At 43.2% G+C, this 22,011-nt stretch overlaps 1 protein-coding gene across 11 annotated transcripts in view; it reads left to right on the forward strand.

Annotated features, from left to right (window-relative positions):
• Window positions 1-22,011, forward strand: part of LOC134355399 (plasma membrane calcium-transporting ATPase 1-like) — a 357,414-nt gene that overhangs the window by 245,657 nt on the left and 89,746 nt on the right. For 9 of the 11 annotated variants that reach the window (XM_063065213.1, XM_063065221.1, XM_063065219.1 and 6 more), the window contains exons 7-10: window positions 13,723-13,758; window positions 17,734-17,895; window positions 19,715-19,929; window positions 21,681-21,923. In XM_063065213.1, the coding sequence (XP_062921283.1) occupies window positions 13,723-13,758; window positions 17,734-17,895; window positions 19,715-19,929; window positions 21,681-21,923 (656 nt within the window). The remainder of the gene's footprint in view (window positions 1-13,722; window positions 13,759-17,733; window positions 17,896-19,714; window positions 19,930-21,680; window positions 21,924-22,011) is intronic. The other 2 variants (XM_063065220.1, XM_063065218.1) reach the window with 1 other exon arrangement.

The raw sequence follows: 22,011 nt of genomic DNA on the forward strand, positions 1-22,011 counted from the left end.
CATTATACACTGTGCAGAACCCCCATAAACGGCTGCAGTAATCTTAGGTTCTTATGGAACAGTATTTGCAAATTTCTAAATGCACTGTTATTCTTTTTGTCAACTACTTGGAAGTTCTTAAACTGCACTGGCAATCCAGATTTCTTTGTCAAAGGACAGACTATGTAGATAAATGAAAACTTAGTTCAGAAAAGGATGCCACGGTGGCATAGCGGTTAACAGGGTGTTACTACAGCTCAGGCCATTGGAGTTCAATTCTGCAAGGAGTTTGTACGTTCTTCCCGTGACCGCATGACTTTCCTCCAGGTCCTCTGGTTTCCTACCACAGTCCAAAGACATACCAGTTAGTAGGCTAGCTGGTCATTGTAAATTGTCCCGTGACTAGGCTAGGCTTAAACAGGTACACTCGCCGGCCAGTGGTATAGTCGCATTAGCACCGGACCCCAAGGCGAGTGGTCCCGGGTTCGAATCCAGCCAAGCCCTTGCACGTTTTCTATCCGTGCTGGGTTGAGCGTCGAGCTAGCAACTCACCTCTCATAAAACAGACAAACAGTAGAGCAACGGCAAGGTTGCTGCCCGATGTACCAGTGAGGCACATGGGGATATTACCATTATTAAATAGGTGGGTTGCTGGGCGATACTTGCTCATTGGGCCAGAAGGGCCTGTCCCACACTGTATCTCCGAATTAAAAAAGAAAAATCTCTTTTTTTCTGATGACTGAGTAATATGCAGCCTATTTATTCAGTTTTAAATGAAATATTGAGATGTAAATTATCCTTTAACATGTCAGATCCATGCTATACAATAATGTTATAAACTTGACAAAATACATAGGTTTTAAGAGACTTCACTGGGCTTCAATGTACACTTGCTTGAAAATAACATTGCCTGTTTTGGATGATAAGTTATAGCTCTGGGTGACAGTCACATTCTTCCCCTTGTGCAGAACTTATTAAATTTTTTATCACATATTCTCTGCTAAGATTTACTATTTATATTTTTTTTTGTCAGTGGAGCTGGGTGTTGCTGCCAAGTTGGCCTGTAGTGGTCATTGGTCCCACCCTTTGTGTGAAACTGACTGAATTTCCTAAGCATTTTGCTGGTTGCATAAGATTCACCTGCACTGGGGTGGAGCTGCCAGGATTCCAGACTGAGAAAGTGAACAAACACCATGTTCTTTGGCTTGGACAGCGAACATCGAGCAGTTTGTTTTTTTTACAACCATTTCCATTTTCTGGGGAGAAAAAATCTCCTACTTTTTTAAAAAACAAGTTATTTGAAAGCAATCTACCTCAGTGGAATTTCAACTTGTTCTCGGGATTATTAGTTCAAATGGCTCAGTATTTTAAGTTATTAAAGATTTTTGCATACAGTAGCACATGTAAATTGCTTAGTAAAATGTTTTTGATGTAATTTTTAAGTGCTTTAGCTTTTAATTGGGGCTTAAGCATATTAACTGTTTAAATAATTTAACTTGAGCTGTTATATAATTAGATTCTATATTATAAATCTTTTTTCACTTCTAGTACAATTGAGTCTAGGCATTAAGTGAATAACCAGTGTTTATGTAACTAGTTTCCCAACACATATCTTCTAACTGAATTCTGTCTAATAAAACTTTATTGTCCAAAGCAATACCCTTTTATCGATCAACCGATTAAAGTCCTTGGAGAAATATTTGATCATAGCTAACAATAGTTGTAGTTCTGATGGAGGGTCTCAGCCTGAAACGTCGACTGTTTATTCATTTCCATAGATGTTGTCTGACCTGCTGTGTTGCTCTGATTTCCAGCAGCTGCAGAATTTCTTGTATTTATGATCATAGTTAAAGTCTGCTGAAGTACAAGCTGATAAGTTAGTACTTGCCTTTTTTTTCCCATTGGTGGATATTAAATACCACATTTTTATTTTTAATTAATAAAGTAATGGGAAGCTAGCAGTCTCTGGGTAGTAATTCTCGAAAGATAAATTAATTCAGCATTATATTTGATGATCTGTGACAATACAGTATTTTGAACATTGGCTTCTGGTAACTCATTGCCAAATTCTTATGGAATTGTGAGTGCAGTGAAATTTTGTCTGTCCATTCCAAGGGGGCTGGTAGTCTGTTCTTGAATAAACGTCTGGATTGCCTTCTCTTCTTCTCCCACCCCTGCCCCCACACATATACAAAATATGTTTCTTTTCAGGGCTATAGCTGTGGGATTGAATGTCATTGATATCATCACCAGTTTTTCTGAACAATTTTCAACTGCATTGAGTATTTTTTAAATGAAACAGCTCTTTATATTGACATGTCTATATTTTAATGCACTAGTTCACATCTTTTTCAAGGTCAAGTTTATTGTCATGTATGCACAGGTGCAATGATGAGCTTACTTGCAGCAGTACAGACACAGAATCAGGTTTAATATCACTGGCACATGTCATGAAATTTGCTGTTTTTACAGCAACGGAACACTGCAATACATAAAAACACTGACAGGTTGACAGTCTTGTTAAGAAGGCATATGGTGTGTTGGCATTCCTCAACCGTGAGACTGAGTTCAAGAGCCGTGAGGTAATGTTACAGCTTTACAAGACCTTGGTCAGACCCCACTTGGAGTATCGTGTTCAGTTCTGGTCACCTTACTACAGGATGGATGTGGATACTAGAGAGAGAGTGCAGAGGAGATTTACAAGGACGTCGCCTGGATTGGAGAGGATGCCTTATGAAAATAGGATGAGTGAACTTGGCTTTTTCTCCTTGGAGCGACGGAGGATGAGAGGTGACTTGATAGAGGTGTATAAGATGCTGAGAGGCATTGATTGTGTGGATAGTCAGAAGCTTTTGCCCAGGGCTGAAAAGGCTAACATGAGGGGGCACAGTTTTAAGGTGCTTGGAGGTAGGTACAGAGGAGATGTCAGGGGTAAGTTTCTCACTGAGAGTGGTGGGTGCGTGGAATGCACTACCGGCGACGGTGATGGAGGTGGATGCAATAGGGTCTTTTAGGCAGGTACATGGAGCTTAGGAAAATAGCAGGCTATGCGGTAGGGAACTTCTAGGCAGTTTCTAGAGTAGGTTACATGGTCAGCACAACATTGTGGGCCAAAGGGCCTGTAATGTGCTGTAGATTTTTATGTTCTATCACTTACAGTATACAGTACTGCACAAAAGTCTTAAGCACCCTAGATTTTTTAATATAAATTTTGTTTTAGATGTTTATTTTTCTTCTGCATTAGTGTGTCAGTAGAAAAGAGCAAATTTTAGATTTCCAAGCATTCACTCTCCAAAAAATTAAATGTTACAGAGAAATTTCTGTATTTCATTAAAGAAAGTAACATATTAAGTAGTAGACAACTCTTCATATAAAAACTCGATGACTTTGTTGGTATACAGCCCCATGCATGATTAAACAAAGATAACAACTGACAATGATAACAACAGGAATTCTGCGGATGCTGGAAATTCAAGCAACACACATCAAAGTTGCTGGTGAACGCAGCAGGCTGGGCAGCATCTCTAGGAAGGGGTGCAGTCGACGTTTCGGGCCGAGACCCTTTGTCAGGACTAACTGAAGGAAGAGCTAGTAAGAGATTTGAAAGTGGGAGGGGGAGGGGGAGGGATGGAGCCAAGAGCTGGACAGGTGATTGGCAAAGGGGATATGAGAGGATCATGGGACAGGAGGCCCAGGGAGAAGGGAAAAGGGGGGGGAACCCCAGAGGATGGGCAAGGGGTATAGTCAGAGGGACAGAGGGAGAAAAAGGAGAGTGAGAGAAAGAATGTCTGTATAAAAGTAAATAATTATACACACATTCTTTTTCTCTCTCCTTTTTCTCCCTCTGTCCCTCTGACTACACTCCTTGCCCATCCTCTGGGTTTTTCCCCCCTACCCCTTTTCCTTCTCCCTGGGCCTCCTGTCTTCTCCTATCATTTTGGATCTCCCCCTCCCCCTCCCACTTTAAAATCTCTTACTCACTCTTCTTTCAATTAGTCCTGACGAAGGGTCTCGGCCTGAAACGTCGACTGTACCTCTTCCTAGAGATGCTGCCTGGCCTGCTGCGTTCACCAGCAACTTTGATGTGTGTTAACTGACAATGATATAATGAGTTGATTGAACTAAACTGATTAACTGAAGCAGAAACAGGTGTGGAAAGAATCAAATTGGGAAAAGGACAACCAAGCCATTCCCCCGAAGTGTAAGCAAAGCCAAGAGATTCAGCTGTGCACAAAAACACAAGGACTGGGCTGCTGAATAATGGCAGCAGGTGCTCTGGACTGACAAATCAAAATTTGAAAGTTCTGGCTCCATCAGGAGGTAGTTTGTCCGTAGATGATGTCGAGAGTGCTACATGGATGAGTGTCTGCAGCCAACAACAGAGGTTCCCTGCCGGTCTGGGGCTGCATTTCTGCAAATGGAGTTGGTGATGTGGTCCGAATTAATGGGATCCTCAATGCTGAGATGTACAAGGAGATTCTCATCCATCATGTAATAACATCAGAGAGACATCTGATTGGTCCCAACTTCATTCCGGAATAGGACAATGACATCAAATACATGACCAAGGCCATAAGGAACTATCTTCAGCAAAAAGAAGATCAAGGAGTTCTTCAATAGATGGTATGGCCTTCACAGAGCCCTGATCTCAACATCATCGAGGCTGTCTGGGATTACCTGGTGAGACAGAAGCAAGTGAGGCAGCCAAAGGCTGCAGAAGAACTGTGACAAGTTCTCCAAGATTCTTGGAACAACCTACCAGCTGATTTTCTTATAAAACTGCATGACAGTATATCTAAAATAATTGGTGCAGTTTTCATGGCAAAGGGTGGTCACACCAAACATTGATTTGATTTAGTTTTTTATTCTTTACTGCTCTTTATAATAAATTTTTCAATATTTAGAAACTTTTTAAACCAAACTTGAATCAACGAGGGATGCTCAACAGCTGTGGCAGCTTGAATGCTATCACTGCCCACAAAGTTAAATCAAGTGACGTGGGAGACAGCAGGTCTTGGCTTCCAGGTGAGCTCAGTGCCTTCTATGCTCACTTTTGACCGTCAGAAACCATCGCAAACCCCAACGTTCCCCAGTGATCCTATGATCTCAGTCTCTGACCCTTCAGGAGGGTGAGTTCACGGAAGGCATCTGGACCAGACGGAGTACCTGACCACGTACTGAAGACCTGTGCTGACCAACTGGCTGGTGTGTTCACTGAGACCTTTAACCCCCTGGCTTTGGCAGTGTGTGGTTCAGTTATGCCATTGCCCAGGAAGAGCGAGGTGACCTGCCTCGATGACTAGCACCCCGTTGCACTAATGTACATCCACAGTGGTGAAGTGCTTTGAGAGGTTGATGATGAAACATACCAGCTCCTGCCTTAAAGGCGTCTTGGATCCACTCTACTTTGCCTACTAGAGAAATAGGTCCACTGCAGATGTCAACTCATTGGCTCTTCACTCAATCCTGGGACATCTGGACAGCAAAGACACATACATCAGGATGCCCCCTATTGACTACAGCTCAGCATTCAATACCACCATCCCCTCTAAGCTAAATAATAATCTTTAAGACCTTGGCCTCAGTACCCCTTGTGTAATTGGATCTTGGATTTCCACACTTGCAGTTTGGATTGGTGATGTCATCTCCTTTACGATCTCCATCGGCACAGGTGCACCACAGGACTATGGGCTTAGTCCCCTGCTCTACTCACTTTACACCTATGATTGTGTGGCTAAACACAGCTCCAATACCCTATTCAAGTTTGCTGATGACACCAGCATACAGGAGGGAGATTGAAAATCTGGCTGAGAGGTGTCATAACGGCAACCTCTTACTCAATGTCAGCAAGACCCCCGAGGAACTGATTATAGACTTCAGGAGAGGGAAACCAGGGGCCCAAGAGCCAGTCCTCATCAGAGGATCAGAGGTGGAGAGGGATAGCAGCCTTAATTTCCTGAGTGTTACTATTTCAGTGGACCTGACCTGGACCCAGTACATAAGTGCAATTGCGAAGAAAGCATGGCAACACCTCTACTTCTTTAGTAGAGGTGCGGAGATTTGGTATGACATCTAAAACTTTGACTAACTTCTATAAATGCGTAGTGGATAGTATATAGACTGGTTGCATCATCGCCTGGTATGGGAACACCAATGCCCTTGAATGAAAAATTCCTACAAAAGGTAGTGGATTCAGCCCAGTACATCACAGGTAAAGCCCTCCCAACCACTGAGCACATCTACTTGAAACACTGTTGTAGGAAAGCAGCATCCATCCCATCAGAGACCTCCACCACCCAGGACATTGTCTCTTCTTACTGCTGCCATCAGGTAGAAGGTACAAGAGCCTCAGGATTTGCACCACCCTTGAACAGGTGGTGCAAGTCCTTCTTGAACAGTTACCACCCCTCAACCATCAGGCTCTTGAATAGAAGGGGATAGCTATATTCACTTGCCCCATCATTGAGATGTTCCCACAACCAGTGATCTCACTTTAAGGACACTTTATCTCATTATCTCAAGTTCTCGTTATTTATTGCTATTTATTTATGTTTCTATTTGCACAGTTTGTTGTCTTCTGCACTCTGGTTGATCTTTCACTGATACTTTTACAGTTACTATTCTATAGATTTGTTGAGTATGCCCGCAGGAAAATGAATCTCAGGATTATATATGGTGACATTAAAAAAATGAAGTCTGTTTTAGTGTAAAGTTCCATCATTGTCCCAACCAGTAATTTCGGCCGGCTATTTGAAGGTCCAACATCGGTGCACGTTATTTTCCTCATTTTCATTCACAATACCACTGTAGCCTTAGAACTAAATATTTGGGAAATTAGGCAATAAGCATAAAATACTGGATACCCTTCAAAAGAACACTCCATTGAATGCCAAGAAATGTTGTAATTACTGTTTCCACAAAAAAAAACTCCATGATTTTCAACTTCCACTTTCAGATCCACAGTGTGAGATTTCCTTACATGTCCAATAAACTAATCCCAATAGGACTGGGTTTGGTTATAATAATCACTGTCCGAATTTTATCACTGGAATAAACATATACAAACACGAATTAAGTTTCTATTGTTGGCCAATACAAGATGATCTTTTAAAGGAAAAAGAAACGAAGTTATTTTAAATATTCTGGCCTTTCAAATCTTTTAAGAATGGTTCTGCTTAAATCGGCTGTTGGTTTCTGATCAGTTGAAAATTGCATTTACAGCAGTCAGATCTGTGGAGACTACAATCATATAATGGAGCATTGAGTTATATTAGTACCTTGGTGGGTTAGCCTGTATAGATATCATGTCCATGGGAGCCATGCACTTTGAAACATGTAATAAATCTTGAACAAAAAAGTTCAAAGTCAATTTATTATCAACATATGGAGATGTCACCATAAACTACCTTGAGATTCATTTTCTTGCAGGCATTTACAGGAACTAAAGAAAGACAATAGAATGTATGAAATACTATAAACAACAGACTGTCAAACAACCAATATGCAAAAGAAGATAAACTGTGCAAATATTTTTTTAAAGTAAATAATTAGGATTGAGTAGTAGAGTCCTTCAAAGTGAGGCTGTAGATTGTGGAGTCATTTCAGGGTTGAGTTGTGGAGTTATCCACACCGGTTCAGGAGCCTAATGGTTGAAGGGTAATAACAGTTCCTGAACCTGGAGGTGTGGGACCTAAGGCTCCTGTACCTCCTGCCCAATGGTAGTAGCGAGAAGCCAGCATGTTCACCAGCTTAATGTCCTTGGACACAGTTCTGATTTTGCAAAGGCTTCACTGGTCTTCTTATGGGCTTTTAGGGCGGTGCTCTTTTCTTCTGCAAAAGGCTTTTACAGGCCATATATGTGGTTAGAAATGGGTGTTAGCAACTTCACAAGTATTATTCCCACATCACAGATTGTGCATTGTTGTAAACATTTTATAGTTGGCTTGTGAAATGAATAAAGTTGAAGTTTTATTTTAATAAGCTGTAAAATCATGAAAGTTCTTCAAATCAATTTTTTTAATGTTTTATTAATCAAATTTGCAAATGTTATCAAATCATGTATATAAAGTATTGAACCTTTATTACTAATTTCATTTGATACAGAAAACTAATGTTGAGGTGTATTACCAAAATTCTGCTCTTTGGCCAATGTGACCCTTCTCTCAAACAGTGAAGCCACTTTTGCATTGGGGGCCAGGCGATAAAATGTTCTTTTGGTTTGAAATTCCCTGAGCATTTGCGTTGCATTTCCATACTCTACCCACTCTCCCAACCTGACCACCGATGAAATTTGGAAGCCTCCTCAATTGAGAAGGATTGGGAAGATTTTGTCCTGCGAATTGGTAAATTGGTTTACTATTGTCACATGTACAGAAGCAGAGTGGAAAATCTTCGTTTCGCATGCCATCCAAACAGATTATTTCATCACATCAAGGACCACAAGGGGAGAAAATAACAGAGAGCAGAATGAAGAGATACAGATACAGAGAAAGTGCAGTGCAGGCAGACAATAAGGTGCAGTGGAAGATCACGCTGAGATAAATTGTGAGGTAAAAAGTCCCACTTATACTAGGGAACCGTTCTATGGTCTTCCGACAGTGGGATACAATCCTTGAGCCTGGTCTGGCTTTTTGTACCTTCTGCCCAGTGGGAAGAGGAGAAGAAAGAATAATAGTGCCACGCTAGTGTAATTATTGCAGCTCAGGGCGTCAGAGTTCAATTCCGGGGCTGTTTATACGTTTTCCCCACGAACTACGTGCGTTTCCCCTGGGTGCTCCACCTCCCTCCCACAGTCCAAATCTTACCGGTTGGTAGGTTCAGCGGTCATTGTGACAAGGCTGGGGTTAAAGTGGTGGGTAGTGTGTCTCGTTGGCCCAGATGAGCTGTCCTGCGATGTATCTCGAAATGAAATTTAAGGTAAACGATGAGGGATTGGGAGAGCGATCTCTGCGGCTTTTCCTGCGGTTTGGTTTACGATGATATGTAGGGAGGGTCCAATTGGAAATTAACCCCGAAGACAACAAAAACAACAGGAATTCTGCAGATGCTGGAAATTCAAGCAACACACATCAAAGTTGCTGGTGAACGCAGCAGGCCAGGCAGCATCTGCAGGAAGAGGTGCAGTCGATGTTTCAGGCCAAGACCCTTCATCAGGACTAACTGAAGGAAGAGTGAGTAAGGGATTTGAAAGTTGGAGGGGGAGGGGGAGCTCCAAAATGATAGGAGAAGACAGGAGGGGGAGGGATGGAGCCAAGAGCTGGACAGGTGATAGGCAAAAGGGGATACGAGAGGATCATGGGACAGGAGGTCTGGGAAGAAAGACAAGGTGGGGGGACCCAGAGGATGGGCAAGAGGTATATTCAGAGGGACAGAGGGAGAAAAAGGAGAGTGAGAGAAAGAATGTGTGCATAAAAATAAGTAACAGATGGGGTACGAGGGGGAGGTGGGGCCTTAGCGGAAGTTAGAGAAGTCGATGTTCATGCCATCAGGTTGGAGGTTACCCAGATGGAATATAAGGTGTTGTTCCTCCAACCTGAGTGTGGCTTCATCTTTACAGTAGAGGAGGCCGTGGATAGACATGTCAGAATGGGAATGGGATGTGGAATTAAAATGTGTGGCCACTGGGAGATCCTGCTTTCTCTGGCGGACAGAGCGTAGATGTTCAGCAAAGCGGTCTCCCAGTCTGCGTCGGGTCTCGCCAATATATAAAAGGCCACATCGGGAGCACCGGATGCAGTATATCACCCCAGTCGACTCACAGGTGAAGTGTTGCCTCACCTGGAAGGACTGTTTGGGGCCCTGAATGGTGGTAAGGGAGGAAGTGTAAGAGCAAGTGTAGCACTTGTTCCGCTTACACGGATAAGTGCCAGGAGGGAGATCAGTGGGGAGGGATGGGGGGGACGAATGGACAAGGGAGTTGCGTAGGGAGCGATCCCTGCGGAATGCAGAGAGAGGTGGGGAGGGAAAGATGTGCTTAGTGGTGGGATCCCATTGGAGGTGGCAACAAAAGACAACAAAAGTCAGCTTTATCGTGCCAATTAGTAGGTTCATTGGTCGTTGTAAGCTGTGCGCACGTAGGTTTCTTCCAGGTGCTCCGGTTTCCGCCCACAGTCCGAAGACGTACAAGTTAGTTAGTAGGTTCATTAGTCATTGTACATTGCCCAGTGATTAGGCTAGGGTTAAATAGGTGAGTTGCTGGGTGGCGCGGTTCGTTGGGCAGGAAGGACCCTTTTCTGCACACTATCTCTAAATAAACAAACAAACAAATAAATAAACGTCTGGGACGGGTGGGTTTTGATTATGTTCGCTGCCTTCCCGAGGCAGCAAGAAGTGTGGGCAGCATAGCGTCATTGACAGGATTTTTCTGCTAATACACAAGGAGTTTGAAACAAAATGGTGGAGAATAGAGTGACGCACACAGGTTGGTAGCAGACGGGAATGAGCTCATTTACGGGCTGGTATGCTTTAGATTGCACTGATGCACAGTCACAAAGTGAATTACATCATCATTAAATGTGCACTTCAGGGTATTGGTATCGAAATATCGTTGGAAGTGACTCATCCCTGCCAGCACATTCAACATAGTTGTGCCTTGAATTCTAAGAAGGTAATCTTTCCACGACTAATTAACCCTTTGCTTGCCTTCTTTGGCGATTTGGAGCATGGCCTCTCTGAGATTTGACTGCTCAAACCATTATAGCCCCGTGAAGCGTAAGTTCCTTACCAGAGGCCAGCAGCTTTTCCCTCACAAGCCAGGTTTTCACTGGAGTCTGGTCACCAGGCTGTGGTAGGGCCTGGAAAACGGGCCCTTCAGCCCGACTCATCCATGCTAAGCATAGGACATAGGAGCAGAATTAGTCCATTTGACCCGTCGAGTCTGCTCTGCCAGTCATGGCTGATTTACTATCCCTGTCAACCCTATTCTCCTGCCTTCTCCCCGTAACCATTGACACCCTGATTAACCAAAGGCCTGTCAGACTCTGCTTTAAATATACCCAATGACTTGGCTCCACAGCCATCTTTGGCAGTGAATTCCAGAGATTCACCACCCTCTGGCTAAAGAAATTTCTCCCTCTCGCTGTTCTCAAGGCACATTCTTCTATTCTGAGTCCTAGACTCCCCCACTATAGGAAACACCCACTCTATGTAGACCTTCCAATATTCAATACGTTTCAATGAGATTGTCCTTCATTCTTCTAAACTCTATTGAGTATAGGGCTAAAGCCATCAAACATTCCTCGTGTTAGCCCTTTCATTCCCAGGATCTTCTGACCCAAGCTGTCTACCCAAGTGATTCTCATTTGTCTATATTTGGCCCATATCGCAGTAAGCTGTGGCCTTCCTTTGAACCACTTTGTTTAAAAAAATAGAAAAGACTTATAAGGGTGTTGCCAGGACTCAAGGGACTGAGTTACACGGAGAAGTTGTACAGGCTAGTATGGCTTTCCTTGGCACATAGACTGAGGGCTGATCTTATAAAGATATGTAAAATAAAGAGGGGCATGGAAAGGGTGAATGTCGACAGTCTTTTTCACAGGTTGGGCAATCAGAAATTACAGGGGATTGGTCTAGGGTGAGGGGGAAGAGATTTAAGAGGAACATGAGGGGTTACATTTTTTTTTGCACTGAGCAGGTCAGGCAGCGTCTATGGAAAAGAGTAAACAGTTGGCATTTCGGGCCAAGACCCTTCATCAGCGTCTATCTTTTCCACAGATGCTGCCTGGCCTGCTGAGTTCCACCAGCATTTTGTGTGCATTACTTTGGATTTCCAGTATCTGCAGATTTTCTCGTGTTTGTAATCCCAATGCGATTATTTTGAATTTTAACGGGGGTGGTTACCTTGTCTGCCAATTAGCCCAGTCTCTGGAAGTGGGTCTATATTTTGATGAGTTGTGCGTATAAAACTCTAGCTTAAATTTAAAATTTGTACGAACTAGTTTTGCGAAACCTGGGAGAAGGAAAACAAGAGTATTGCATTGTAGTTAAATACTTTAGAACAAGGGGAGTTCTGCCCTCAACCAGCAGCCCACACAAGACCTTTTTCTCCATAGCTCTGTGAGCAAATTCCTTCCCTGTGCTTGATCTGTCAGTCCGTCCATCATCACCCTCATCCACCCAGGTGCCTGGCCACAATCTCTGAGATTAAAGTTTAACCTTACTTTTCGCATACACAAGTCTTAAGGCACGTACTGTACGTGTACAGTGCCAATAAAAATCATTCATCCCACTCGGAGGTTTTCATGTTCTATTGTTTTACAACATTGAATCACAGTGGATCTTAATTTAGCTTTTTTGACACTGAGAGCGGGAAGGGAGCAGGGAGAGGGAAATTATGGTTAGGGAAAAGGGGGAGGGAGAGGGGAGCACCAGAGAGACACTCTGTGATGATCAGTAAGCCAATTGTTTGGATTCAAATGACCTTGCCTAGTGTCTCAGGGCTGGGTGTGTCTGCACCTGCACCACCCCCTGCCCCTGGCACTCCCCTGTCACCCCCTCCCGCGGCGCTCCACCCTCACCTTCCCCACCATCCTTTGTTCCTGCCAGACTTAGAAACTCGCTCTTCACTCCACATTGACAAATACAATACTGTGCAAAAGTCTTGGGCACCCTAGTTTTTTTATATATATATAAAGTCTGAGACTTTTCCACAGTACTGTACGTTGAAGCTTCGAATCATGCGGTGAAATGCATCATTTGCAACAATTTAAATCAGCAAGGTTTGTGCTGGGCAAGTGGCATCAGGCTTCCAGCGCCAACATAGAAGGCCCACTAACCCTAACCCATATATCTCTGGAATGTGGAAGGAAACTGGAGCACCCAGAGGAAACTCACACGGTCACGAGCAGAGCATGCAAACTCCTTACAGACAGCAGTGGGAATTGAACACCGGTTACTGCCGCTGAAACAGTGGTACGCTACCATTCCACCCTCCTCTTCCCTCCGTTCTTTGGCTGCAGGTCATGCTGTCTGGTACTTGTGCGGCCGCTAACGTCTGCCCAGCAAGCCAAGAAGCGCCTGGTTACAGTTGGTGGGTACCACAGGGATATCTCCTCAGTTGCTGCAGATATTAGGAGCCAAGAGTTGGTACCGGGCTAACGTGTTAACTATGCCAGAAAAATGGATCTGACGCTACTCTATTGCCTTCACTTTGTTCCTCTCTGCTGCCTAATTAGCATCAAGGCAGCAGTCGTTGTATCACTGCTCAGATGGGAATTTTAATCTCAAAGGTTCATTTTTTTTTAACCGGTCTGACATCTACTTGGGTATGTTTTGGTACCAAGTCATTAGCAATAACTTAAAGGCTAACTACTGAGAGTTTTGGTAACATCAGAGCACCATCCGTGGCTGTGAAATGTTAATCAGACCACTCCCGAATTAAATTGGTGTGGGCCCAGGTTAACTATTGTTCACGTAACGTCATGCCCCTGGCATTTTGGCCAAAAGTTGCCCATAATGCTGATTGGCATCTCAGTGCCCTCTCCCTCTGTGCCGTTAACGATTGGCATGCAGAGCAGAGTTTGCACTGTTGCTCGGCATCCTGGCCGGTTCTGCCCTCTACCGGGAAAGGTTAAGATGGCCAACAGAAGGAATTGTGGAACTGGAATGGTTTTACAGTGACCCTGTGCCATGAACTAACAGCTGATATTCCATTTCCAGTCTCCAGCACAGCTAAACATGAGCCTTTTACATTATAGCATTTATGAAGTCATGTGACAAGCATTCCACCCTTTTTTGTTTGAACAGGTAAAAAACAAGGAGTACCAGAAAATCGCAACAAAGGTAACCCTCATAAACATAGGACCACACTAACTGGAAGCATTTCTCCTCCTTTATTTTTCAACCATTATTGTTGTTCTTCAAATTCGCTAACACAGTGGGGCCTTCACCACCACCTTCTGTTTTGATGGGGGTACAACGATTATTGGGAAAAAATAAAACCACGATCAGTTGCAACACAATTACTATTAAATTAGTTCTCACACAACCTCCTCGTGGTGACTTGTATGGATTTGGCAAACGTTCCTTCGAGCGACGTGTTGACAGTTAGTCCTTGTGGTGAGGTTATTTTTCTGAAGGCCTAAGTGAAAGCCACCGATAACCACTGCAACTGGTTTGAAGTCCTGGCCATTAGCTGTCTCTTGTTCCTGCAAGAGATGTGAAGTGGGCCTCTTGAATATTACAAAATTACTTTTTGCCCTTCCAAATATAACCCTGGCATCTGTTGCCGAGCCCTTTAAATACCTCTGCGAGGTGCAAAATGCTAAATTCCCTGTTGTCTCATTCATACTTCAGAGATTCTATCTGGAAATCTATCAGAATTCCACCCCCCTTTGAGTAACCAGGACTTGCTGGAATCATTCGTAATTCCTCCCAAATTAATATCCAGTATTCCAGTCCCTTCTCAACAATGTTAAGACAATGATGTCAAAGAATTATGCTGGAAGAGAGCTTTAAGCATGGTGCAAATATGATGTTTAATCAGTTTCTCTTTTTTTAGAAAAACAGTAATCGTTGAACCCCTACTTTTTTTCCTTCATAGTCTCAGCCTTCACGTTGTGGTTTGACTGTTCCTTCCAGGCTCTGTGGAGGACCTCATAACTTCACCCTCTCTGCAGTTTAGCTTGCCTTTCTTCAGCCTCTCTGACATAGTCTTTGTCGTTTTTTCTTTCTCTCTTTCTTTGTTGCTCCTAGCTCTCTCTCCTCAAATGTAAATTACTCATAGGATAGTGTACGTTCCAAAGTTTTAAAAGATAATGCCCTTGTGAAGCTGGCTGTTGTTGCCCAGCTTTGCTATTGATGGTATTTTGGGCCTTTGGTTCTGTTGTATCAATAGTGATTAAGTAATTACAATATTTTTTATACAGAGGCCTCAAGCCTTTGACAATTCCTCAGTTATATTTCTGACAGATGATGCATTTCCGAACTGTGTGTATAAGTAAAAATTATCAAACCTCTGGTCCATGTTACCAGAACTTCACACAAGTGACTCAATCGATTTGATTTTTGGAAGTACTTTATAATTCAACTTTTAGAATGCTGAGGAGTTTCCAGAACTTCAGAAACAGATTTTGTGTTTTAATTAACTCAAAATATAACAAATGAGGTCAAATTTAAAAAAAAATCTTTCTACAATCTACCAGAAAGTAATTATCTCCCTCCTCGACCAGCAGGCGTTCACCATGGGTGTAATGGGACCAGACCTCAAAGAAATACACTAATTGTATCTTGGAAATTAACCCTTTCCGTGCAGCAGCTACTGTTGGTGATGTAACCTTAGCCTTTAACTTCTTTATGTCCACCTGTAGTATGACGCTGAAGAAAGGAACGTTTAATTCAAAGGAGAGAACAGGGTTTCAGTTCAAAACCTCCCCCCCCCTCACTAAATCATCCTCCCCACTGAGTCTCTCCAGCAGACTGCTAAACAGTTTAATTCCCCCTGGCTGTGCCCAAATACTGTTGCCAAGTCAATAAGTGCAAATGGTAAGTGGAAGTCAAGCTCACTGGTATCTGAGCAAGTCTGTGTCTGCACAGGTGTAGTGAAAAACTTCCTTGCACCAGCTGACAGGCCCAGAGTATCAGATAGTCAACATTCACCATCAACCTTCCCTCTAAGTTTTCTTTACACAGTTGAGCACGCCAACCATTGCTCCGAGCAGGAAATTTTCACACAGTCTGAAAACCGCTCGGCACTTAAAAACACAAGGAAATTCCAGCTGTGTGGCAACAAAGGCTCCGTGCGCAGGAGATTTCAGTTACTGCATGGCCGCACACCCGCACACTAAGAGGGAGCGATATTCACTAGAAGAACAGAAATGATGCGCCTTAACGCATTATTTTCTTCCAAGGACTAAGACTTTGTCATATTTAGTTTCCTTTTCCCCCAAGACTTTAGTAGACCCAAGTCAGAGAGTCACAGAGATGGACAGCACAGAAACAGACCCTTTGGCCCATCTAGTCCATGCCGAACTGTTTAAACTATCTACTCCTATCGACCTGCACTGGGACCATAGCCTCCATACACCTACCATCCATGTACCTTTCCAAACTTCTCTTAAACATTGAAATCAAACGCATACACCACATGTGCTGGCAGCCTTTTCCTTTTGTAGACCTGAGCGATCCTTACCTAGATCCAGGCATTCCTTGAGTATACCCAAGTGTTCCTTGAGCAGACCCGAGCATTCCTTATGTAGACCCGAGTTTTCCTTACATAGGCCCGAGTTTTCCTTACGTAGGCCCGAGCGTTCCTTACGTAGGCCCGAGAGTTCCTTACGTAGGCCCAAGCGTTCCTTACGTAGACCCAAGTGTTCCTTGAATAGTCTAGGAGTGACAGGGACATGACTGGTTACAGCTGCTGTCAGGAGCTATTCTGATTAACTGTAAAGTATTCCTTCCATGAACTCATGTATCTTTTTGCATCCCTATGTTGAATGCCAGGGTACTGAGGAGATGAGAGAGGAAATTCTCTGATAGGTTGTCAGCTATATTGTTTTAGTTACTGTGATTCTTCCTTCTCTTCATAATGAAGTGATAGACATTGTACATTGTACCTTTTTATTTATTGTGTATTACATGCTCCATTTACAGACACAAGCTCTCCATGGTTTGTCTGTTTGCTGTGTTAAGAATGATATTGTAATTGTAACATCATTTGCATCTGTGGTAAACTTGATGGTGAATTTCACTATTTACGTCAGTGTGTTACTTTTTACGGTTTAACCAACAAAGTGATAGTTTGAATGACGAAGTTACCGATTAGAAAATACACCCCTGACCCCCCCCCCCAATCCTGGTAAGTGAACTTTTCTAGGACTGCTGATGTGCTGCAGTTGAGCTGCAACTCAGTGTGACTGATAAATAGCACTGAGAGACAAAGTCAAATATAATGACACCATTTGATGCTCTGGTGATCACTTACGAATGCCATACATTGCGTAACTCAAGGACATTGATGAAATTAGAATGCATTAAAGTGGGCATTTTTTATACAAATGGTTGCCCCCGATTACTTTCAGCAAAATACACATTTGGAGATTTTTTTGATTCATGTCACCATATTAAATGCCATGTTTCAGTGACAGCCTTACCTTTGCTAGAGCAACTTAGATCAATACAATTTCTATCCCGACAAGTCACTTTACAATTCAGTCTTTGTGAAGAATGACCAAATTCGACAAAAAGTTAAAAAGTACAAAAATTTCAAAGGTAAATTTATTATTAAAGTAGCTGCATACATGTCTCTGTATATTAACATTTTCTTGTTGGCATTCACAATAAATTTAAAGAAACACAATAGAATCAATGAAAAAACTACACACAAAAACAGATAAACAAGCAATTTGCAAAAGGCAACAAATTGTGCAAACACAAATAAGGAAAAAAGCCAAAATATTAATAATAAATAATAAACATTGAGAACTTAAGTCCTTGAAAGTCCTTGAAAAAGTTATAGATTGTATAAACTTCTCTGGAAGAATTACCATGGATTATCCATTACCCTTAAAAAAATAGATTTAATTTTTGTATTATAGGGACTGCATCATTATCTATGGTTTCATAACTTGTCACTTTGCTGGAAGACCTTTGCAATCTTCTAACAGTAAAAGCCAGCGTCCCAATTGCACGAGTGCACACTCACACACTCACACACTTGACTCCCCCACATTTGCCTTTGCCCCGATGTTTACATGGGCAATAATAGCTGTGACTGTTTACGCAGTGTTTTGCAAATCTGTTTCAATGTGTTGAAACTAGCTAAAGCTCAGGACGGTGTTGCGTTGGAGATTCAGCCATTGAAGAGCGAAGAAGGTGGGGACCAGGAAGAGAAGGAGAAGAAGAAATCAAACATACCAAAGAAAGAGAAATCTGTCCTCCAGGGCAAGCTCACCAAATTAGCCGTGCAAATTGGAAAAGCAGGTAAAGTGGAACTGGCCCCAGCAACGAGAGTTGTTTCTATTAAAGTATGTTGTATCTGATTTCTGTTTCCATCCAGATTTATCTTGTCCCTTTTTCACTTACCCTCTACCTTCATTAGTATTATCAAATGTCGTCCCGATTGGTGATATTATAGTTTGCAAACTAGGTGCACTCAACTTCCACTGAGGTTGAAGACAATTCTTCTTTCTTGATCTGTGAAGCAGACTTCAAACACCACAATCAATATAGCATTGGAAGAAATGTTCTTTTCCTTGTCAAGAACCTACTCCAGTAATAGATTTTAAAAGGAATATCCATGGGATTCAGCTTGTTTAGGTCCTCAAAGTCCTTCTCCCTTTTAAAATTCCTTCCTCTCACGTTGAATCCGACTTCTTGTTTTTGATACCCTTTTAAAATAATAGACTCATAGAAAACCACCAGAGAAACAGGCCCTTTGGCCCATCTAGTCTGTGCCAAAATGTTATTCTGCCTAGTCCTATTCACATGCACCTGAACCATAGCCCCCCATACCCCTCCCGCCCATGTACCTATCCAAACTTCTCTTAAATGTTGAAATCAAATCCACCACTTGCGCTGGCAGCTCGTTCCACTCTCACCACCTTCTGAGTGAAGAAATGTTCCCCTTAAACATTTCATCTTTCACCCTTAACCCATGACCTCTAGTTCTAGTCTCAGTCAGTCTCAGTGGGAAAAAGCCTGCTTGCATTTACCCTATCTATACCCATCTTAATTTTGCATACCTCCATCAAATCTCCTCTCATTCTTCTACACTCCAGGAAATAAAGTCTACCAAAGATGTTACCAAGCCTACTTTTAACCTTGGTAACATCTTTGTAATTTTCATTGTGGATTCAGATCAGATTTGGATTTTTTTGAATCACATGTACATGAAAACTTACAGTGAAATGCATTGTTTGAGTTAACAGCCAACAAACACAAGGATGTGCTGAGGGCCAGTGACAATGTAGCATGTTCACTGTGCTTGGCAGAACGACGCGAGCAGCAGCCACAACAACAAAAGCAAACAAACATGAGCCCCTCTCCCACCCTCCCATCCCCCCCCCCCGCACACTTACAAACACAGATAGACCTCCAGCCCCTGGACTGGATGGGCCAACAGTCTTTGTTTCTCAGACTCAAAGACATCAGCCTTCCACCCCCTAGTCCCTGGGCAGGACTCACAGACATTAGGCTTCTGATCTACCCTATCACAGACACTGGACCTCTGATCTACCCTATCACAGACGTCGGGCCGCTGATCTACCCTATCACAGACGCCGGGCCTCTGATCTACCCTATCACAGACGCTGGGCCTCTGATCTACCCTATCACAGACGCTGGGCCTCTGATCTACCCTATCACAGACGTTGGGCCTCTGATCTACCCTATCACAGACGTCAGGCCTCTGATCTACCCTTTCACAGATATCGAGCCTCTTATCTGTTCTATCACAGACATCGGGCCTCTGATCTACCCTCACTATACCATTCATAGACTGATATACTTCTATCAGGTGTCTCCTCAGCGTCCTTCAATGCAGGGAAAAGAAACACAGCCTATCCTGTCTTTCCCCATAACTTAAGTCCTCTGATCCAGGTGAATCTCTGATACAACCACATCCTTCCTGCAGTGTGGTATCTGAACAATGAAATTTGTGTACGGTGTGGCAAAACAATAACAATTCCTGTCCGAATTGTCCATTTAGCTTTGTTCTGGCAATTGCATTGGACATTTGTATGTATATCCACAATCTTCTTGCAAACAGCAGAAGCTCAATTGAGAATGTCTTTTCTTTCAGGGCTGCTCATGTCGGCAATCACAGTCATCATCCTTGTCTTGTATTTTGTAATTGACACTTTTGGGGTTCAAGGCAGGCCGTGGCTGGCAGAATGTACCCCGATCTACATCCAGTACTTCATGAAGTTCTTCATCATTGGAGTCACTGTGTTGGTGGTGGCCGTACCAGAGGGTCTCCCCCTGGCCGTCACCATCTCTCTGGCCTACTCCGTAAAGGTGAGATCTGTTGCATTGACGAATTCAGGAAAAGACGATGTCCAGAGTGTGTTTAAGAGAAATGGGAGGCAAACTGCATGAAGTATACAGTAGTAGGTAGTAACTTTGACACTTTTAAAATCTGATAAACTTGTCTGAAAATGCAAGCCTTGCATAGAAAATTTCTGCTGTTGCTTTTGTTTGAGTTTGCACTCACTGTCCACTTTATTCAGTGCAAGAATGGAACCCAGTGTGATCTTTTGCTGCTGTAGCCCATCCACTTCAAGTTCGATGTTTTGTGCATTCGGAGATGCTCTTCTGCACCCCACTGTTGTAACGTGTGGTTATTTGAGTTACTGTCGGCTTCCTGTCAGCTTGAACCCGTCTTGCCATTCTCCTCTGACCTCTCCAAATATCACTGGATTTTTTTTTGTATTTCACCCCATTCTCCTTAAACTCTTAGAGAAGATCCCAGGAGATCGGCAGTTTCTGAGATATTCAAACCACCCCGTCTGGCACCAACAATCGTTTCACAGTAGATGTCTCATCGATCAGATTTCCTTCCCATTCCGATGTTTGGTTTGAACAACATCTGAACCGCTTGACCATGCCTGCATTGAGTTGTCTCCCCATGATCAGCTAATTAGATATTTGCATTAATGAGCAGGTGCACTGGTGTACCTAATAAAGTGGAAAGTGATTGAGAAAAGTGAGAGTCTTGGTTCAGATACATGAAATATCCCTCTGCCCTAGCTGTTAAACGTTCGCTTGTTAAAGGGAGATTTATGACAGTGGTGTGCTGCTCAGTATAAAGAGCAAGACATACAAAATGCTGGAGAAACCCAGCATGTAAGGCAGCATCTATGGAGTGGAATTATCAGTCAAAGTTTCAGACCGACACCCTTCAGCGGGACTGAAAGGCCTGATGAAGTGTCTCAGCCCGAAACATTGGTTTATTCCACCCCCCACCGCCCACAGATGCTGCCTATCCTGCTGAGTTCCTCCACCATTTTGTTGTGTTGCCCTGTATTTCCAGCATCCGCAGAATCTCTGTGTTTATACTCAGTATAAAAGTGGATTTGGCTTTTACCAGGCTCACTTATTTTTAACTCTTACCTTTTCATGTTCTGACCCTCATTGTGAAAGATTCTTGGTAGTCCCCACCATGGTGGGGTGGGGGGGGGGGGAGAAGTGGCGGGAAACGTCTTTTTAAGGGCCTGTACTGTGTTACTCGAATGGTAGGTGGAGATACGTCTCTACCAAAGGAGGTGTAAGGCGCTCCTTCCCACTGCCAGCCTGCAGGTCACCCTTGGGCAAGGTGTAGCACCTGCTTAGCCCCCTGATCAGGGTCACATAAAGCCATGGGAGCAGGTGGTAGATGGTCGTATAAGCAACTGGTGCATGTCACAAGTCCTGGTTATGTGACCACAGACACCAGGCAGACAATCTCTGAAGGGATAATGGCTGGGGTCTCCCGTCTTGTAAAGACACTGCCCAGAAGAAAGCAGTGGCAAACCACTTCTGTTGAAATATTTGCCAAGGACAATCACAGTCAAAATAGCATGATGGCCCCAGACAAATGACAGGGCATGTAATGATGATGGTGACTGCTTTCTATGTTCTATTTATTTATTGTCACTGATAAGTAATTTTTTTTATGCCTTGCTCTGTCCTGCTACAGCAAAACAGCACATTTCACATTTCATTGTGATAGTAAACCGGATTCTAATTCTGAATAAATCCACTGATTGTGTGATCCCATTTTTTGACAGAAAATGATGAAAGACAATAATTTGGTCAGACACTTGGATGCCTGTGAAACAATGGGCAACGCCACTGCAATCTGCTCAGATAAGACTGGCACCCTCACCATGAACCGAATGACGGTGGTACAGTCGTACATTGGGGAAACTCACTACCGGCAAATCCCCGCCCCGGACGCAATCCTACCGAAGGTTTTGGAGCGGATTGTCAATGGGATCGCTATTAACTCCGCTTACACCACCAAAATACTGGTAAGCTGGTCACTGGGATCATCCTTAATCAGTGGAAGGACTGCTGACATTTTGCAGGAATAGTCGAGTGGTTTGCTTGTTTGGATGG

This window comes from Mobula hypostoma, chromosome 13 (genome assembly GCF_963921235.1).
Source record: "Mobula hypostoma chromosome 13, sMobHyp1.1, whole genome shotgun sequence".
NCBI classification, from domain to species: Eukaryota; Metazoa; Chordata; class Chondrichthyes; order Myliobatiformes; family Myliobatidae; genus Mobula; species Mobula hypostoma.